Below are 18,623 nucleotides of genomic sequence, written 5' to 3'. Positions count from 1 at the left end.
GACAACCATGCGACTTTTCGGGGGTAAACAAGCATAATACAAACAACAAACTATTCTGGACAACCGTGAACAATGTGAAATGGGCCATGTAGATTGTGAAATAATTAATGAAAATTTATAATTGCCGGGTTATATCCATACCCTGCTGTTCAGAAAGTACAACCCTTGATTTTTCTTTGTTTGCTTGCCCCCCCCCCCCGTGAGGTTTCCAATTGAATGAGGTAATGTTTATCTTGGCAAAATTACCTATCACAAAACAAGTGGGTAAAAAAAACATTTCAAAGTCTTACACCAGTTTTTATTTTTATAAAAAAACATGAATTTACCCTATATACAAGAGGGCTTCAAGCTTAACCTGCACCTTTATTTTATGAAGTGAAGCGAATGAATGATTACTCTATTTGTCAATGTAGTCTGCTCATGCACAATAGTGAGTCCCATGGGTGTTATGATGTCTTAATTGAAGAAGCATAGAATGCCCCAGAAAAATAATAAAACTCCACTACACCACATAGTTCATTTCTTTTAGAACGTATATATTTTTTATATATATAGTTTGTTGTCCTTCCCCCACACCTCCGATTAACACGAGTTGGCTACATACGGTGCGAAACGAGTCCATCATACATGCGTACGTTTCTCACCATCATTAAAAAATAAATTCACACTGCTTTGCGGCAGCTGTGACGTCACTTCACAACGTCACGATGCGCCCCCCCTCTCCCCCACCGTTGCTGTGCTCTGCCACAGTGACATTGGCCATGGGATGAAGGGGGAGTTTGAGGAGATGATCAAGGACCTCAAACGGAGACGCCGAAGCAATCCACGCGCGCCGAATCGACGCCCCCGGAGAGACGCCCCCGTCGCAGAGGAGCTTCCCCTCGAGTACCTTCAGATACTCATCCCAGCTCCAGACCACGAAGATACCTTGCTGTGAAATCGTCCTAGGTCATCCACGCAGGTTCAATGGGATGGGGAAAGCGAGATTTACCCCCACACCAAAGACTTGGACATGTCAATCGATTCGTGGGGTTTGTGCTGCACGGCTCTCCCACCCACCCACCCACCAATGTGTTTTTCAAGGGTCGCTACGCAATGTTAAGAAACATCGGGGCCCCATGCCACATCACACGAGGTGCAGCAGCATCAACAGATTTGATTTTTTGTGGGGCAGAATGGCAAGGGAGAGAGAGGATGCACCCCCGGGGGTTGAGGGGGGATGATGAACACCGTGGGAGGTGGAGCGAGATGACATCAGTTCATGTTGCAGCTGCGAGTTGGATGCTGGAAATCACAGCCTCACATCCAGCAGCGGATGGGCAATGGCTAATATACAGGGCGCTTCAACAAAAATGTTAACACTTATACGAAGACTACTATCGTTAATGAAAAAGGAACGGATACTACACTGTAACATGACAAATGTATGTGAATAGCTTCAACAAGTGAAAGTGTCTCCACTTGTTCGCCACCTGGAGAATCTTCTCCAGGTGGTCTCCAGAGCCCGGAGGCACATTTTTGTGTTATTCTTTCAAATTCTCAGAAGTGTTAAAACATTTTTTCAGCACCCTGTGTATCTTCATAACAAGCTCCATGATAAGAAGGCTCAGCTAATCGAGTCTCTTACCTTTCTGAAGAGATGCCGCGACTCTAAGGTAATACCAAAGGCATTTACACTAACATCTGCTGCTGTAACTTCTTCTAATGCGAAACGAATTCTGTCTAGAACTAGCTTAGCTCTTATCTCAGAGAAAATCAGACTTACGCGCACCGAACTAGATCAGTTAGACAAGACACTCTACAAATCACACTTATCTTTGAGTGCAACAATGTCCACATCGGATTGGGAACATGTAGAAAAAATGACTGCCTCTTCAGCTGCCGCTATGTCGACTAAATGTAAGGACAACTTGATTTCCAAATTAAACCGCCTCTCAAACAAGAAACCGGACCCACACATTGAAAAGCTAGATGTTAACAAAGTCGTAATTAATCGCAGTAACAGTCCTATTTCTGAAGGTCTGAAATCCGTTTTAGCTAAAGGACTAAACTTTGCAATCACACCTAGACACATACCAGTTAATGATATAATTGCTCGAGTAGATGTAGCTCTCAAGGGCTTGAGTCACATCGCTGCAGACGTAGCAAGATCTGAAATCTCTGCAACCCTCAAAAACGCTAAGATGCCAGCTAGCAACATCAGCAAAGATGAGCGTTTTGAATTAGCTCAATTAAAAAAGAGGGATGACATTGTCATCCTCTCAGCCGACAAAGGCAATGCCACTGTCATCATGGACAAAATAGAATACAACAACAAAATTCAAGAACTACTCAACGATGGCAGCTATACAAAAATAAAAAGAGACCCCACCAACAGCCTCGTCACCAAAACCAACAAAATCATTTCTGCTTCAACCGCTTTAATTGATCAGACCAAACAGTTCTCGTTGAAACCTTCTGCAGCCAGGCCACCAAGATTGTACGGCTTGCCAAAGATACATAAAGAAGATACACCTCTTCGTCCCATTGTCTCTACTATCAACTCCCCCACTTACAAACTGGCTCGTTTTGTGTCTGAAATCCTACGGCCTTTCACTGGAAAAACCACCTCTGCGGTACAAAACTCTACTGACCTGGTATCGACAATCAAGGGGATTTCCCTGTCCCCAGACGACCTGCTTGTCAGTTTTGATGTGGTTTCCTTGTTCACCAAGGTTCCTGTGCCTGACACCATCGCAATCATTGAAGACTTGGTTCATCAAGGACTGAATGCTGGGGTACCCCCCCTGGTGAGACACTGCTTAACCAATACATACTTCACCTGGAATGGAACCTTCTAAAAGCAAACTGAGGGTACCCCAATGGGCTCCCCCCTATCTCCGGTTGTAGCCAACATTTTCATGGAGAAATTTGAGACTGACGCCATCCAGACTGCCACTCTACACCCGACCTTATGGAAGAGGTACGTAAATGACACTTTTGTCATCTGGCCACATGGCCGGCCTGCTCTAGACAAATTTCTCGACCACATCAATTCCATACACCCAGCCATCAGATTCACCATGGAAGTCGAAAAAGATGGCAAGCTACCCTTTTTGGATGTCATAATTAAAAGGAGACCTGATGGTTCAATGAGCCATTCTGTCTACAGGAAAGCCACCCATACGGATGCCTACCTAAAACCGGATTCCCACCACCATCCATCCCAGAAGAACTCCCTCATCAAGACTCTATACCATAGAGCCCAATGCATCTCCGACCAGGAACACATTGCCATTGAACTCAAACACGTACGCCAAGCTCTTAAGGCTAATGGTTACTCCGACTACACAATCCGCAAGGCCATCACTCCAACCGTCAAGAAGGATCCTGCTGAGGAGCCTTTCAAAACTATCACCTTACCCTACATTGCTGGGGTCACAAAAAAGATCTCCAAAATCCTGATTAAACACAAGATTCAGGTACGATTCAACACAGTACATAACATCCGTGATCTGGTTCCGTCTGTAAAAGACGTGGTTCCAGACATACAGTACCCTGGCGTCTACAAACTAAGTTGCCTCTGTGGTAGCAGTTACATTGGAGAAACCAAACGACATGTCTCGGACCGCATCCGTGAACATAAATCTGACCTGAAACACGGTAGGACAAACACCTCAGCCGTGGCAGATCACTGTTACAATTCAGTGGGTTCACATGACATTGACTTCTCCAAGACAGAGGTTCTCTGCAAGCCATCTGGCTACCATGAGAGATTCGTTCATGAGGCGATCCACATATACAAACACAGAAACAATTTCAACCGAGAAGATGGATTCTGGCTCAGCAATCATTGGAAGGACGTAATAAACCACTTCGGATCTTAACTGATTGTTGTTCACGTTTATGGTGACTTTCAGACCGCAGTCCACTCACTGGCATTAACTGTGTATCTTGTGTTCTCCACAGGGAATGCATTATTTGCTCCGCTGCGGATCTCCTGCCACCGTTTTCCCATTCACATGTTTCATTGCTTCTACATACTATTAACATGCCCTCCCTTTGTTAATGCTACCCCCCCCCCCTCCCTTTGGTGCTGCTGATCCTGCATAATGCATGGGCATAATATGACTTTGAAACCCCCCCGCCCACCTCCTACGCATTTCCCATGAATATGCTAAATTCCTCTTGATATGCGCATTATTTTGTTAAGGCTCTCTTCTTCTTCCACCTCCAACTCAGCTTATATATAAGCTCCTAGCTTGGCAGTGTCTCATTCTTCACCTGAAGACGGCTGCTTGCGTTGTAGCCGAAACGTCGTGAGAATTGTTTTATTATGTTTTATTTTTATTATTTTATTACTTCCCTTCTACGTGACTTTACCGAAAGAACCAAGAAGATTCATAAAGCATGCTACATTGAACTAAAACTATATTGCTCTAATAGGAATCTTGTAAAGCACGTTATTATATTCATTTTTTCACGAGAAATGTTAATGTGGTGCAAAGCGTGTAGAGCAACAAGCAATGTTCGTCACGATTAAGACAGCACCGTTTTCTTTACAAGCTACAATGTGGAGATGTATTGTGTATTAATTTTAGCTTTCTTAAGAAATGAATGTCGGTTAATTCTGCTTCTATTTTACTAGCACAATTCACGAATTGTGTTTTCCGCCCATCGTGTGACCGCACAAAGAGTACTGTGATGTACACGAGACAAGCCAGCTTTAAGATGTAACATTAAGTTATAAAACGTGAATGCAAAAGGTCTCCGTTGTGTCGAATTTCACGAAAAGAAAAGTGTAGAATGGGCACTTAACATATACACGTTAAGGTCTCAGCCGGTTATTGGGGAGTTAAAGATCGTAGCTATGGTCAGCTGTTGGATTAACCGCTTGCAGACCCCTAAAGCACATTCACTACTTGCAGTCGCTAACTGTACAGGACAACTTAAGAGTTGTGAATATTAAAAACAATTGAAAAATAATCATTTGCGCCGCGGTGGAAATTTTATCTCCCTCGCCTGGTAAGCAGGAGGTCATAAGTTCAACACCGAAGGGTGTATATTTGGAATTTTTATGTTCTCCCCTTGGACGCGTGGATTTTACTCCGGGTCCTCTGGTTTCTCCCTCCACATTTTAGAAACATGCGTTCAGATGATTTGGTTGCTATACATTTCCACATAAGCAACTTTGAGCTACCATTTGTGGCCTCGATCGCTTTTGAAAAAAAGAAACAGAGCAAATATCCCAGTGGGCATTACCTGGTATATCCAAGTTTGGTTTAAGTTTATGTAGTTGTAAGGAATGCCGTCCACCAGCATATGGGCCCCCACAATCACAATTCAGATGTTCTTCTCACCATGTGTAAGAGTACAGTAGTAGTACTCATGGGAGCAGGCACAACTGCCAATGTTTGACACTTCTGAAGTTACATTTCCTCTTAAGTATCATGTGCTGCATCCAGTTACTTGAATTGCAGAATTCTTCTGTAATAAGCAGATTCTGCAGCATCAATTCAACTTTCACAATTTTATTGAAGACATTTTAGCCAGGCAGTACACTTCTACTCCATCATGTCTACACCATAAAATAACAAGTAAAATGCATAAATTAATCACAAAGGGTAATTAGAAAACATTGGTTTGTTCAAACTAGATTAATTCTTTAAATTATCTCAATATAGCAGTGAAAAAGTGTCAGCGTACGTGTAAAGGTTCAGCATAATACAATGCATAGTCAATCAGGCAGCTCAACGTATGGGTTGTCATCAACAGGAGTTTGAAGCATTCAAAGAAAACATTAAACCGTCCTCCAAAAAAATTAGAGGATTTAAGTTTCATGTAACTGCAAATGGCCTGTGTTGATCTCCATTTAGAATATCACACTACAGGTATGTCCATCTCTTAGACCGGATGTACAATTAAGAAATGCCCAGAGTGCAACTGCCATCGCCATTCTCAAACCAAGTAACACATGGGAAGTCTACCGATAATAAGGGTGTTGCTTTATCGTCACAGGTGTAGATTATATACCAACGCCTACATCACGGGATAATTATAAACATGTAACTGCATGAATTGTATTAGATTACTTTGGATGCATGTGCAACACGCACAGACTGTGCAAATTATGGGGGTTGAGGGAAATTAGTTGATTGTCCCAATTTTCTTGGGAAAATGGGGGATTAGAGGGCTGGGTGGAACCCCAGCCACTGGGGATTCACACGAGAGGAGGCCGTGTTATGAAGACTGCTTTTCAGCCTGTTCTTATGTTTTCAATAAACTTTGATATTTAAAAAATTATAGAAGGCAACTATGCTTGGCCACACTACAGTAGCGCCACTACCGAATTCTTTCGTGCAGGCAGGCTACTCCTGAAGCCACCGGCCAACCTCAAAACACTAGAATAAAACCTTGTTAATACATTCTCCTGCAACACCACCTAGCCAGTGAACTGGAACACGTACACCAGGCCCTTAAGATGAATGGATATTCGGACCGCATTATCCGCAAAGCTGTTTCTCCAACCATGGAGAAACAACCCCCTGAGACGCCGATCAAAACCATCACGTTACGATACATAGCAGGCGTTACCAAAAAGATTTCCAAAATCTTAAACAAACACAAGATCCAGGTCCGATTCAGTACAGTACACAAAATCCGTGATCTAATCCCATCTGTGAAGGATGTCATTCCTGACATGCAATATCCTGGAGTCTACAAACCAAGTTGCACCTGTGGTGATTGTTACATTGGGGAAACGAAACGTCATGTCTCGGACCGTGTTTGTGAGCACAAGGCAGATCTGAAACACGGCAGAACTAATACCTTCGCCGTGGCTGACCATTGCTATAACGCTGTGGGCTCTCATTGTTTTTTCCGAGACCAAGGTGCTCTGCAAACCTTCGGGCTACTATCAAAGGTTTGTTCATGAAGCCATCCAGATATATAAACAGACATAACTTCAACCGGGAAGATGGATACAGATTGAGCAATCATTGGAAGGATGTTATTAACCAGGTAAAACCATAACTGCTTTTGGTCTGCCTTCATATCCGCATCTCCAGTTTCCTAACCCTCCCACTCCCAGCCCCGCCCACTTCCCCTCCTCTCCCCGGCATTTTTTGCCGTGCTTGTGTCCTCCACTCCCCCTACCCCACGCTCCCACCACCCCACACTCCAACCCTCCCTGTCTCTCCTCCCTGGCTCCTAACCCTCCCACTCCCAGCCCTGCCCATTTCCCCTCCCCGGCATTTTTTGCCGTGCTTGTGTCTTATTTGCAGCCTCCACTCCCCCTACCCTACACCCCCACCCTCCCTGTCTCTCCTCCCTGGCTCCTCCCCCCCTTCTCTTGCCTATATGGCCTCTTGTTACAGCAGCCCTTTTGCCCACTTCAGCAATTGTTTCTTGCCGTGATTGTCCCACCTGATGACGGATGCTTGTGTTGCACCTGAAACGTCGTGATTTAATTTATATTATTTCATACCTACATGACTTTACCGAAAGAACAAAAGAGTATAAATGATCCTGCCATACGAAAGAAGATTCCACTGTGAAGCAAACATGCGGCAAAGGCAAGCCCTTTTTTTAAATCAACCTCCACCTCCCACTCATTTAATTAGAGGTTTGATTTTCATGACACTGGACTTCAACGAGTAGGGAGCCACCTTGCTGAACATACGCCATCGCACGAAGGAAGCCCATCCAATGTGGCTGCCCTTGGGATGCCAGTCGCCGTTCAGGTCGGCCGCACCGCAGTTGCTGTACCACCAGCCGGCTTGCGTCCTCTCCCGGCTGCAGCTGTCAACCGCGATGTCTCCGAAGATGCAAGGGTTGCAGGCATCGCTATCACTGTCCATGGTGCTGAACTTCTGACCGTTCTGGTCCTCGCCCTCGCGGTCGCCCTTGAACGAGTCGCCTGAACGCAAAAAGTGCGGACCGTGAGGATGCCTCGATCGGGGAATGTGCCTCCCTCCACACACCTACGCTCAATGTGGGGGAAGGCCTCATCGAATGTTGGCAATTGATGCATTTCATTTTATCTAAACGATTGCTCGCGATTTGGTCACCAGCAATATTTGCTACGTTTTCCATTCCAAAATCAGTTGTCAATTCTGCACATTCATCTTGCTGTTCAGTTCCCCCCTAATGGCTTCCTTTCGTGATTACTTCATTCAGATAGCTCCTGCTACAAGGTTGTATTGCTCTGAAGACCCATTATTGGTCAACTTAAAAACACATTTTCTAAATGATAATGTATCACATTTGCAAAATCATTCACGACAATTTAAATTACAGGAGCTGTCTATTGAGACTGCTTGTCTTCAAAGTGAATTCTGGATGCTCTATAATTATATAAGAGATGTTAAACCCTTCAATATATCATTGACTAACAGAACATTTCTCGTGTAAATGATTAACTTTTAAAATCCCTTCCTAATTTTAATGGAATATCGGCGTCATTAAAATGAATCCATTCAGTAATCTCAGAGCGTACCGAGTCCGAACAAAGATATATTTTGTAGGACTTCCCCAGATAAATCCTTTTACTTGTATATTCTGCATGCAGTAGAGAGTGCAGTCACTTTTCCAACACTCTGCCTAACAGGCTGTTTCCCAAGTAAAAAATGTAATTCTCAGATCTGGAATTCACTAAAAGAACGGCAAGTCCAAAACAATAATGTGCTCATTGGTGACCCAGGTTAAACCAATCAACTTCCCTACAATTAAAAAACTACTTTAAACAATAAATGGTCAAAATCGAAAAATTTGGATTTCAAGATCGCTCGTGCTCAAGTGACCAGATCTAAACACCCTAGATTCCTAAAAAATGCGTTTTTTTAACCTCAATTTCAGAGGTCAACCTTTTGCATGTAAATAATATATGAAGCTAGCTAGTGAGTACTCTTAGGTTTTTTCGGTAAGGTCACGTGGGTTAATACAGTAAATTTGGCTGTGACGGTCCCATCTGATGACGGAGACTTGTGTTGCCTCCGAAACGTCGTGATTTATTATTTTATTTCTATTATTATTTCTATTTTTTTTATTTTTTTACCTACGTGACCTACCGTAAAAACCTAAGAGTATGAATCCTTGCAGTCACGAAAGCTTCAAATCTAGAATAGCTAGTGAGTAGCGCCAAGAGGCATCAAGCTTCTTGCAGTATGTCTGGATTTGTACGTGTCTGTAGAGATGAGAAGTCTGTTGCCAACAGAGCAACCGCGAGGGCTGAACTGTGGGATTCGTTTTAAACGCTTTAACATTCCGAAACATCTGCAACTTGCAGGGTGGATTCCGTTATCGGAAAGCGCAAGTGGTTCAGCTTTAATTGTATTTAGAGCAGGCAGTGCCGTTGTTTTTAAAGACGTACTCACCACAGATAACTCTAACGACACGACCGCACTCAAGGATACCTGGTGTCAAACTGTGCCACACACCCCCTGCATGGCCTTGTGAGATCCTTGGTACCGATTCAGTTATTTTAGTTTTCCTTCTGTTACCGTTCTGATAACTCACCCGTACGTCATCGAAACGAGAAAGGGTTAACTGCCGGATAAAAGCCTCCCTATACCATGTCTGTTATGAGTTTCCAACCGGCTCCTTACCAGCGTCGCCGGAATACGAGCCAACGTGCAGGGCGTAGCCGTCATACTCGCCATCCACGCTGAATGTGGCGTAGTTGGCATTCCGCTTTTCGCCTTCAAAGTCCTCCACCTCGATGCGCAGGGTGTAGCTAATACCCTCCTGGTGGGTGAGCGCGTAAACCTTCTCCAGTCCAAGCCAGTGTTCACCTTCACAAAACCACCGCATTCGCAAACACCAGTCATTTCAAGTCTTTCACCGCGTGGCTTTAACGAGAGTACACTCCAAATGGCCTCCCATACCCTCCCAGCAGCAACATATACAGAGCCAATAGTGTGCGCAGCCAGGAGGAGGTTTACTCTTGGAGATTTGGGATGCTAAGAGCAGAAGCCAGGTGTATGTCAATGGTACAACATGATTCAGTAGAAGGAACCAAGTAATGGGGAGCTATTTTGGTAGTTAGGATATTGACAGGCTAATTCAATATTCGTCAGGTCAATTGACCATGTCACAGCCCAAACCTAAAATGGACTCAATTTTCTACTAAACATGTAATGTCTATGCAAAACAAACAAGTTCTCAAAGATGCTTCTTGACGTAACAATACGAACATTTTTCTTTTTTAAACCAATATTCCCATCAGACAACCTATAGCAGCACAAAGGGGGCAAACCTTCCAAAGAGCCAAAGCCATTCTTGTAATCGCTCCATTTTGTTCCAAAGGAGACGGAGCCATCAAAGCGGTGCTGAAACACTGTCCACGCACCGTCGGCTTCAAATGAGCAGTACACCTGGAAAAAAAAAGAGCAGGACACACCAAACGCAACTTTGCAAGTGCTCTGTTGTGCCGTGTAGCTCCGCTGTGTTTCTGGGTTGTCCCAAGTGTTGTTGGGCAGTGTATAACACGTGACTGACTGCACATGCGAGGAGCTTCTTCAGTCACCAAATTTTGCGGATAATTTTTTTTCCTGCAGGAGAACTCACGTTGAACTTTTTTCGCACTGCAGGTAGCCAACCGTGCTAAATCAGAGATTTGTTATCCGTTAACCCACGACTCCTATTATCTGCAGCACAAACACTCCTATTTTACCGCGCAGGCCAATTCGTATTATCTACGATAAGCTGCTTCCTATTATCTGAGATTTTCTTTGTCAATAAGTGTCAATGTTGCAAATTCATCTCATTGCTCATCCGCGTTTTTGGTTGCAAAAAAAAACCGTTTATTCTTTAAGCCTTAAAATAATGTTCATAATGCACAGTATTAAAAGATTATTTTGCAATGAACATCAACTACATGACTTTGGTGGGTGGCCAAAGTGCACAAAAACGGGTGTTTGGAGGTGGTTGCAAGGCATTGAAGAAGTCGCCATCTCCTGGTTTGGCCAGGGTATGGCAGTACAGCAAGTAGATTTATTTACATCTAAACATTGACCATTTCCTGCTCCCACCTTAACCGCCCCAACCACTCCCATGTGTAGGTTTTCTCTGGGTACTCTGACGTTCCTTCCACCTGCACAAATTCCAAATCTTTTAGGCAATTATTGTTGCAGATTCTAGCTAATTTCCTGCTTATCTGTCGTTTCTCAAGGTCTTTTGAGCATAAACTAAGCAAGTTACAAAATGTACAATACCGTGCATTGTGATTATACTATTGTACCCGCCGTGATACGCGTTTGAAGCACTCCTAGTATTCGTGCAGGTTCAACAAATTAAAAATTCTGCGATTATTCTCGACATAGGTGGAGTCTCACGGTAAAATTCATGCTATAATCTGCAATTTTACTCCGGATATACGAGGAGAGAAAAATCACGGATAACCTCACGGAAAATAAGTCGTGCAACATGGGTACCCCATATTTCCACCGACGGGAGGCGTTCTGCTGTACCAAGTAAATTTTAATTTGGAAATTCTGTTCCGACAGCTGTTCCCAACACATGGAGAAAAAAAAAATAGACATGCCAAACACGCAATACAATATGAACCGCAGAATGTATTATCACAGTCTGTGCATGCATGAAATGTACACAATTGAAACACATCAATATTTAAATGCCCAAAACATTTGTTTAATTCACAAAATGTCAAATCTTTTGAGCAAACACGTTCCGGCATGTTACACAATATACACACAGAGAACCACATGGAATATACAGAGTTTATTGGGTTGGATTGCGTAAATATAAATGCGCCGTTAAACCCGCCACCATCCGACATGGCCAATTAGTAAGGTTTGTCATGTAAACAGAACATGCCAATTCGTTACTAATACAGCACACCACTTGTGTTGGAGAGTAAACCCACAACATTTACAATGTGAGTACGACGTTTTGCCGATAATTACAACCAGCATCATCAGGCCACAGCCATAATTATGCATGGAATTTATTGAAGAAGTCGGATTAAAACTGTTCAATGTGTTTTGTGTATAAGCATGCAGTACTTTCAAGGTGGACAATTCATATATTTCTTAAACATCATTGGTACTGGACTTGATGTTACGTTCGTTTGAAATGCTGACAGATGTGCAATACACACCTCGAATGTAGACTGTGCACCTTGTGGTTGAATCCTATAGACTCCACTTTTGGCAGAGGCGTGCGTCTCCCTCACTTTGCTGCAGTCTTGTACGACTAAAATGTTACAGAACAATTGTTAAAATTGTTAACATGGTCTATCTGCAATAGTAATTTAGAGAAGAACATATGGGGTTCAAGTTTTAAATGGGGCACAACAATGATCAAAAACGCACTGCGGCACGAATACAAGCACTTATACTCGTGTCGAACAAGTCCATAGCATAATCACTGGCGGCACATTAAGATTGATTGCGGCACCAAAAGAAAATCAAGTGACAGTACGACAATGGAGAGAAATCACTCGACAGAAGGATACAAAACACAAATCTGCCTTCTTACCAGTTCCGTCCTCATCACAAGTGGAACCTTTCTCCTGGACACGTGGACAATGCAGAGGCATAGTTAGGGGTACAAGATAATATAAATACGAGAATACTGTTTACATCATGGACATTAACACTATGATATGCACCACATTTTAGCCCCTTTAATACAAACAGGCCGATGTTTACTACGAATGCCCCCCATGCTGCAAGCGACACACGCCGTGGAAAGGAAGGCCTTCATTGGGAATTTTATTTGGGTTTTCAAAAAACATTTCCTGCGATTAAAATAATATATGATTGAGCCTCTATCCCTATACTCTCGGATAAAAAAATAATTTACGGATCCTAACATAATAATCTGACTACATGAAAAAGACTTACCAGGGGTATATATTGTGGAGCACCCTGGCCAAACTTGTTCCGCATGTAGTCAGACACGGCAACCACGTACTTCTCCAGGTGATTATAAGAACACTCAAGTCCTGCCGTGAAAACATCCCACAATTATCCTCATTATGCACGGTATAATGTGCACATTTAAAATCGCAGTTCTTTCGTGACCCACTGCCCCCGTTTGTTCGGGATTTGCCAGTAAAAAGAAAATATTTAGATAGCCAGACATTCCTTCAAAGTCTGGGGCAGAACACCACTAGAGCACCAGTTAAATTTTAACTGCAAAACACATTTGCTGTAAATCGCAAAATCGATGCACACGCATTATCTGCAACTTACCTTGGAAGTGATTCTCATGCTGTTCGAGTCTCTTCTCAAGCCCAGTCGGACCACCGTCAACACCGGGATGCTAGAGAGAAGAGGAATAACAACGTTGCCATTGAGGATATGTAGGGAGGGTATTTCCTTCCAACGGAGGCCATGTCAGCTCAACAATCCGAGCTTGTGCGACAAAATAATTAACCATTGCTTGCAATGCAAGCAAAGCGAACTTGTATGGACATTATTTAGACAGTCTCAACGAATAAAGCGTTTATAGAGTACTTCCACATTTGGCATTACCTGTACATGCCCAGTCTTTGACGAAAAAATGGCAGCTGCAAATAAATGCCACTTGTGAATGTTAATTCACGAAAAAAATGCTCCACTAGGATTTATTGTCCCATTGTTGGCGCGCGATGCACTGTCATCACGTACACCCCCCGTATGCGGGTGTAGTACCAGCCCTAGCGGGGCTTGGTGTGCGCTGGATTAGCGTGGGCTCCACGCATAGCGTGTGGTGGAGGCTCCCACAAGGGGGAGTGGGAGAGTGTCCGCCCCGGGGCAGGGTTTCCACGGGCCATGTCACTCTGGTTAACCCTGTAGACACGTGATCCGGAGTGTCCACAGAGAGGCTCCCATGTGGGGGGGGGCTAGGGGGCGATCACATGTCCGGGGAGAGCTCTCGAGAGGGATCGAGAGAAAGCTGGAACGCTCGAGAAGGCGGGCGGGGCTAAGAGCGGAGCAGCCTGACCCAGGGGGATATAAGGTGGGTCCCTGAGAGGGACCGGGGTCACTGCATCCTAAAAGCTGAAGCTCTACGTCCTACAAGCTGGAAGCTCTACAGGCATCAACACGTGGTCGGGACCCGTGTGAGGGTCAGACCCTTCGTAGCTGTAACTCCTCCGTATAGGGTAGTTAGCTGGGTGGCCACCACCCTAGGCTGTATCTGGTGAAGGGGCAATTACCCCTTTGTGTTACGTGTTGATGTTACAAATAAATGTGTTGCCTCTAAAGAACAACGTCTGCGACTCAGTTGGACTCACTACACATTTAACAGACTGTTGGTGTAGTGCTGTTAGTGAGCACCCTATGAAGGCCGGCACGGCACACGAGGGGGTGTGGATAGCCAGCACCACGCTCGGCCGCTTCTGTCTCCCTCGTGGCGTTAAGGCTAAACAACGCACAAAGGGAACTCATTTGAGGCCGAGTCAACTTAGGGGAGACTGAGGACCGGTTTCGATAATCATCACTGATGTTTTCCCAGTATATTTATCCAATCTAGAACATGCACGACACATATGTAGGATGGACAACAGGAAAATTTCAAAGTATGTTGTTCAAACAAATGGAAGGAACCGGAAAAGAGAGGAATACCTAACAGAAAATGGCTTGATGACGACATAAGAGATTGTTGCCAGAGAAAAAGTTAATGCCACGACCTGAGCGTATTGTCACAAGATAGAGGAGAGTGAAAACAAATGAACCTCATGGCGGTAACCCTGGAGCATCATGGTACCACGGCTCTCGCATAATGTCCGTGATGCAGTCATTTTTAGTCTGTTGATGGTCGGCGATGCAGCAATCGACTCATCTCGACGAGGTGTACACGATGCACCACCACGGTGCGTACGAGCGTTCAGGGTTTCAGCGCAATTGTCCTCGCTGCGTTTCGACATCGCGGAGTAGCACCGATTTCGGATTGATTGGTACCCCAGTCGCGGAGTTTAGTACACCCCTGGGAAAAAAAAGTGTTTCCCAGAAATTAAATATTTAATTGCCTCTGCCATTTTGTATCATTTAGTACCCCGGGGTACCGCCATGAGGATCAAATGACGAAATGTGCAGTGAACACCGACGGGCTATCTGCTCGATGGGTCGTTATGATTTTGATAGATATACACATACAATAAACTTTTAACATTACAGGCCTATGAGTAGAGTAATTACCGTATTTTTCCGCATATAACCCGCGGGGTATACCACTTTTTACAAACAAAACAAGACCCTGCGGGGTATATGGAGGTGCAGGCTATCCCAAAAATATTTGACACGTGTGACATGTCATAACTCGTTAAATGTTTTCATGGTAGGACTATTCACTATGCAACACTTACTTTTGACTAAAGCACTGCTGAATAAACCACTCACACTAAAATTGCACGTGTTATCACGTTTTTAATTATTCGAATTGTTTGTACAATGAAACGACAATGTTTGAAGTGGACGCACATTGTTAACCGGCGACGGGAGAGCTGGGAGGAGAGAGAGATGGGGGGGTTGGGGGGTGGGGCAGCTGGGGGGAGAGAGAGATGGGGGGGTTGGGGGGTGGGGCAGCTGGGGGGAGAGAGAGGTGGGGGGGTTGGGGGGTGGGGCAGCTGGGGGGAGAGAGAGGTGGGGGGGTTGGGGGGTGGGGCAGCTGGGGGGAGAGAGAGAGGTGGGGGGGTTGGGGGGTGGGGCAGCTGGGGGGAGAGAGAGGTGGGGGGGTTGGGGGGTGGGGCAGCTGGAGGGAGAGAGAGGTGGGGGGGAGGCAACTGCGTTACCGTAGTGCCGCTATTATCTGCGCAGTGCGCAATCTACCAGTGCTAAAATTACTTAACTACCTGTTATGTGTTACTTATTTATTGGATATTTAATTTTGTTACTTATTTACTGTTTTACGCTCACTCGTTTCCGGTTAGTTTGTTTTCTTTGCGCACGTTATGATTTTAATGTTAACAATTGATAGTGGAATGTATTACAAATGTAAACTTCGTATTAATATGATGGAATTAAGCTGCGGTAACGCCGTTAAAGATATGAATGCATGCGGGGTATATGGAGGTGCGGGCTATCTGAAATGTGTTTTACACAAAACGCTATTTTTGCGGGGTATATGCGTATGCAGGCTATATGCGGGAAAATACGGTACTAGCATAAACATAAATTTGGTTGCAAACGACCTCCTTTGGTGAAGATGCTGTATCCCAAGGGTAGGTAAATTCTCATTGTCCTCTATGGTACCCTTGAGCAGGACCTATTTTAGCCATAACCACCATGGTTGTGTGTGTTGGCACAATTTAAGCATACCCTGTCAACCCATACAGGTTACCCCGTATTCTTGTACAGGGCAAATTGAGTTTTCAGGTCCATGCGACGTACAGCCGTTTCAATACGGGCAAAAAAGGTGCATGTTTGTGCTTCTCCCTTGTGATGGGACTTTGTAGGATGAACTTTGAGATGTATAAGGGGCACGGGGTGACCAGTAAGGTCTGAGTTGGTCTGTAATAAGGAACGGCACTGATAAGGGGTTGACAGTGATGCTGAAGGCACTTTCAAAGGAGCACAAACGCACAGACGAGATCGGTAGGCCTCACGAGTTCAACAAGGGGATTGCTGTGAATAACGTCGATAGTTAAATATGCAGAGGATAACGGACGAGTTAACTGAGATCAATTTCGCAAGACTGAGAGGTTAGTAGACCTCCACGACAGACGCATCTGCTAGACATCCAAAGTGCATGTGGACCATAGCATCCTGATGAATGGTACTGCACACGTAAATCATTAGCAAATGGCAAGAAACATTTAAGCGGTGTTTTAACTGAAGTGGTGTTAAACATTAACATACTAACAAACTCGGCTGAAAAAAATGCTCAAGGAGATAAGGCTTTGAAGTCATAACCTTTACACAACATATCTAAAAAAAACAAAGCATGTTTGCGTGCTTGCGTGCTGTTGTTTATATTGCTCGGGTAAAATAAGGGATCAAACTATATTCCAATAGTTTGTGCAATTCTCCATTGTAACCGTAGGTTTTGTGGACAGATGCAGTATGCGGTATTTGTTAAAATTAAACGCTCGAAAAATACAATTCATGAGGAAACGCATTTGGCGCGTTAACGTTAAAACGACGGATAAGATTTGATTGCTAGAGTACAAGGGCTTGTAAAAGGTGGAGAAGTGGTGCATTAGACTACTCTTCTTGATTACACTCAAGGATAACATCGGCAACTGCACTAGCTGTTCAGCCGCTTTAATATAATGTAGTTTGAATGCAACTTTAGGATGAAGTTGGAATAAAGTTGCATTGCCTCTGGGGCGATCGACCCTGTGCAGGGTACAAACATCGGCAGCTAACACGAGCACCGCAGCCTCATAGCGGCCTAACAATCAACAAAATGAACCTTTAACTTTATTGTATTGGTTACCCATAGAAGAATGGGTCCCGTTGATAAAACGGTTTGCCTGCACCTCCAAAAGAAAAACTTCTCTTTTTTACCCTACGTTCTTATAATTATCAACTAACATGGTTGCCTACGTAAATGCCTAATTTTCAGATGGATTTACATTAGCATTGACACAAGCTCGTAATAGCAGACGAAACCACGTGACTCGAAGCGTCACTGCAGTTGGGGAACAATGACAGCTCTGACCGGAGCGCATTAGAAGGTTCAAAAAGTAAATTAGCATAGAGTTTTAGCCTTGTAGGTATAGTGATACAGTAGTACATGTAAGCAGGGCTTTCCAAAAATATTTTTGTAATAACTAACTACAGGGATTTTTTTTTTTAATAAATAATACATTTCTGCTGAAACACTGCACAACATTTTGTATAGACAGTCATTTTGGTGTCACCCCCTCTGATGGTGTCACCCGGTGCGGTCCGCATGCCCCGCACCCCCCTAGTGACGCCACTGGCAGTAGGTAAGGTGGCTTTGGTTGGTGCGAATGTAATCTCACGGCGTCTTCTGTGCGGTGGTGATGATGGTGGTGTTGGTGTCCTTCCTTGCCCTTCTCTCGACGAGCACACGCCAGCGGCACGAGCAGCAGCAGAAGGACGGTCAATGTTGCCGGACGAGCCATGCCTGCAGTAGGAATTCGTTGTCTCTCACTACAGCACGGAGGTAACTCACACTTGTTGCTGTTCCGACTACTCCGCTGATGCTGGAAGACGTGTGCTGTTCATACCGACCAGCTTTTTATAGAGCCGAATCAACAACCTCCCCCCCCCACCACCACCAACCACCCAGAGTGAGAGGGCATTGGGTGGCAACTTGGGTGTGGCTTGTGGTGGAGCGAATAAACATGAATGAATAATTTTATATATAAGATCGCTCAAATTGTGCCACAAGCAGCAACTTCGGCACGATACTACCGTGTCTCCAAGAGTCGCTTACATAAGACGGGGAGGAAAAATAAAAACCGTAATGCCGTCTAAAATATGATGGCAATCATTAAGATGGCAATAATTTAGTTTTCACGATGGCAACAATGTATTCACATTGTTCATTTTGATGAGTGTGTAAAAAAAAATGGGAACCATTCTTGAACGATAGTTTGGTTTATTATATTCCAGCTAGTCCTGTGGCACGCACAGCTGCACAATGACGTGCATCTGAGGCCCAAGCGATCACATCTGTATCTTTCATGGCTGCCCTAAAGCCACATTGTCAGTTATAATGAAAAA

General features: G+C 44.3%; 2 protein-coding genes across 2 annotated transcripts in view; one reads left to right on the top strand and one right to left on the bottom strand.

The window, feature by feature from the left end:
* The window catches only part of LOC144730349 (guanylyl cyclase C-like), an 83,476-nt gene extending 78,732 nt beyond the window's left edge, over positions 1-4,744 (top strand). The window contains exon 29 of the mRNA XM_078611106.1: positions 751-4,744. Coding sequence (XP_078467232.1) covers positions 751-937 — 187 coding nt within the window. The 3' untranslated portion in view covers positions 938-4,744. The remainder of the gene's footprint in view (positions 1-750) is intronic.
* Positions 4,745-5,494: 750 nt separating this feature from the next.
* On the bottom strand, positions 5,495-18,186 carry LOC144730348 (microfibril-associated glycoprotein 4-like). Its single transcript, XM_078611105.1, has 8 exons — positions 17,897-18,186; positions 13,197-13,266; positions 12,846-12,946; positions 12,478-12,511; positions 12,098-12,192; positions 10,235-10,352; positions 9,585-9,770; positions 5,495-7,897 (listed from the first exon to the last, which is right to left on the bottom strand). The coding sequence occupies exons 1-8, from the start codon at positions 18,017-18,019 to the stop codon at positions 7,590-7,592; spliced, it is 1,035 nt and encodes a 344-aa protein (XP_078467231.1). The 5' UTR covers positions 18,020-18,186; the 3' UTR covers positions 5,495-7,589.
* Between the last annotated feature and the right edge of the window lie 437 nt (positions 18,187-18,623).

Source organism: Lampetra planeri, chromosome 35 (assembly GCF_965212315.1).
Source record: "Lampetra planeri chromosome 35, kcLamPlan1.2.h2, whole genome shotgun sequence".
In the NCBI taxonomy this organism is placed as follows: domain Eukaryota; kingdom Metazoa; phylum Chordata; class Hyperoartia; order Petromyzontiformes; family Petromyzontidae; genus Lampetra; species Lampetra planeri.
Note: the sequence above shows the minus strand (reverse complement) of the source record. Positions and strands in the feature narration are given on the sequence as shown.

Coding starts and splice junctions, on each gene's coding strand:
- LOC144730348 (XM_078611105.1), bottom strand. CDS start 18,019: ATGGCTCGTCCGGCAACATTGACCGTCCTTCTGCTGCTGCTCGTGCCG. Junction 12,947..13,196: donor GCATGAGAATCACTTCCAAG/GTAAGTTGCAGA, acceptor TTTTCACGGCAG/GACTTGAGTGTTCTTATAAT. Junction 7,898..9,584: donor CTCGTATTCCGGCGACGCTG/GTAAGGAGCCGG, acceptor TTTTGCGTTCAG/GCGACTCGTTCAAGGGCGAC.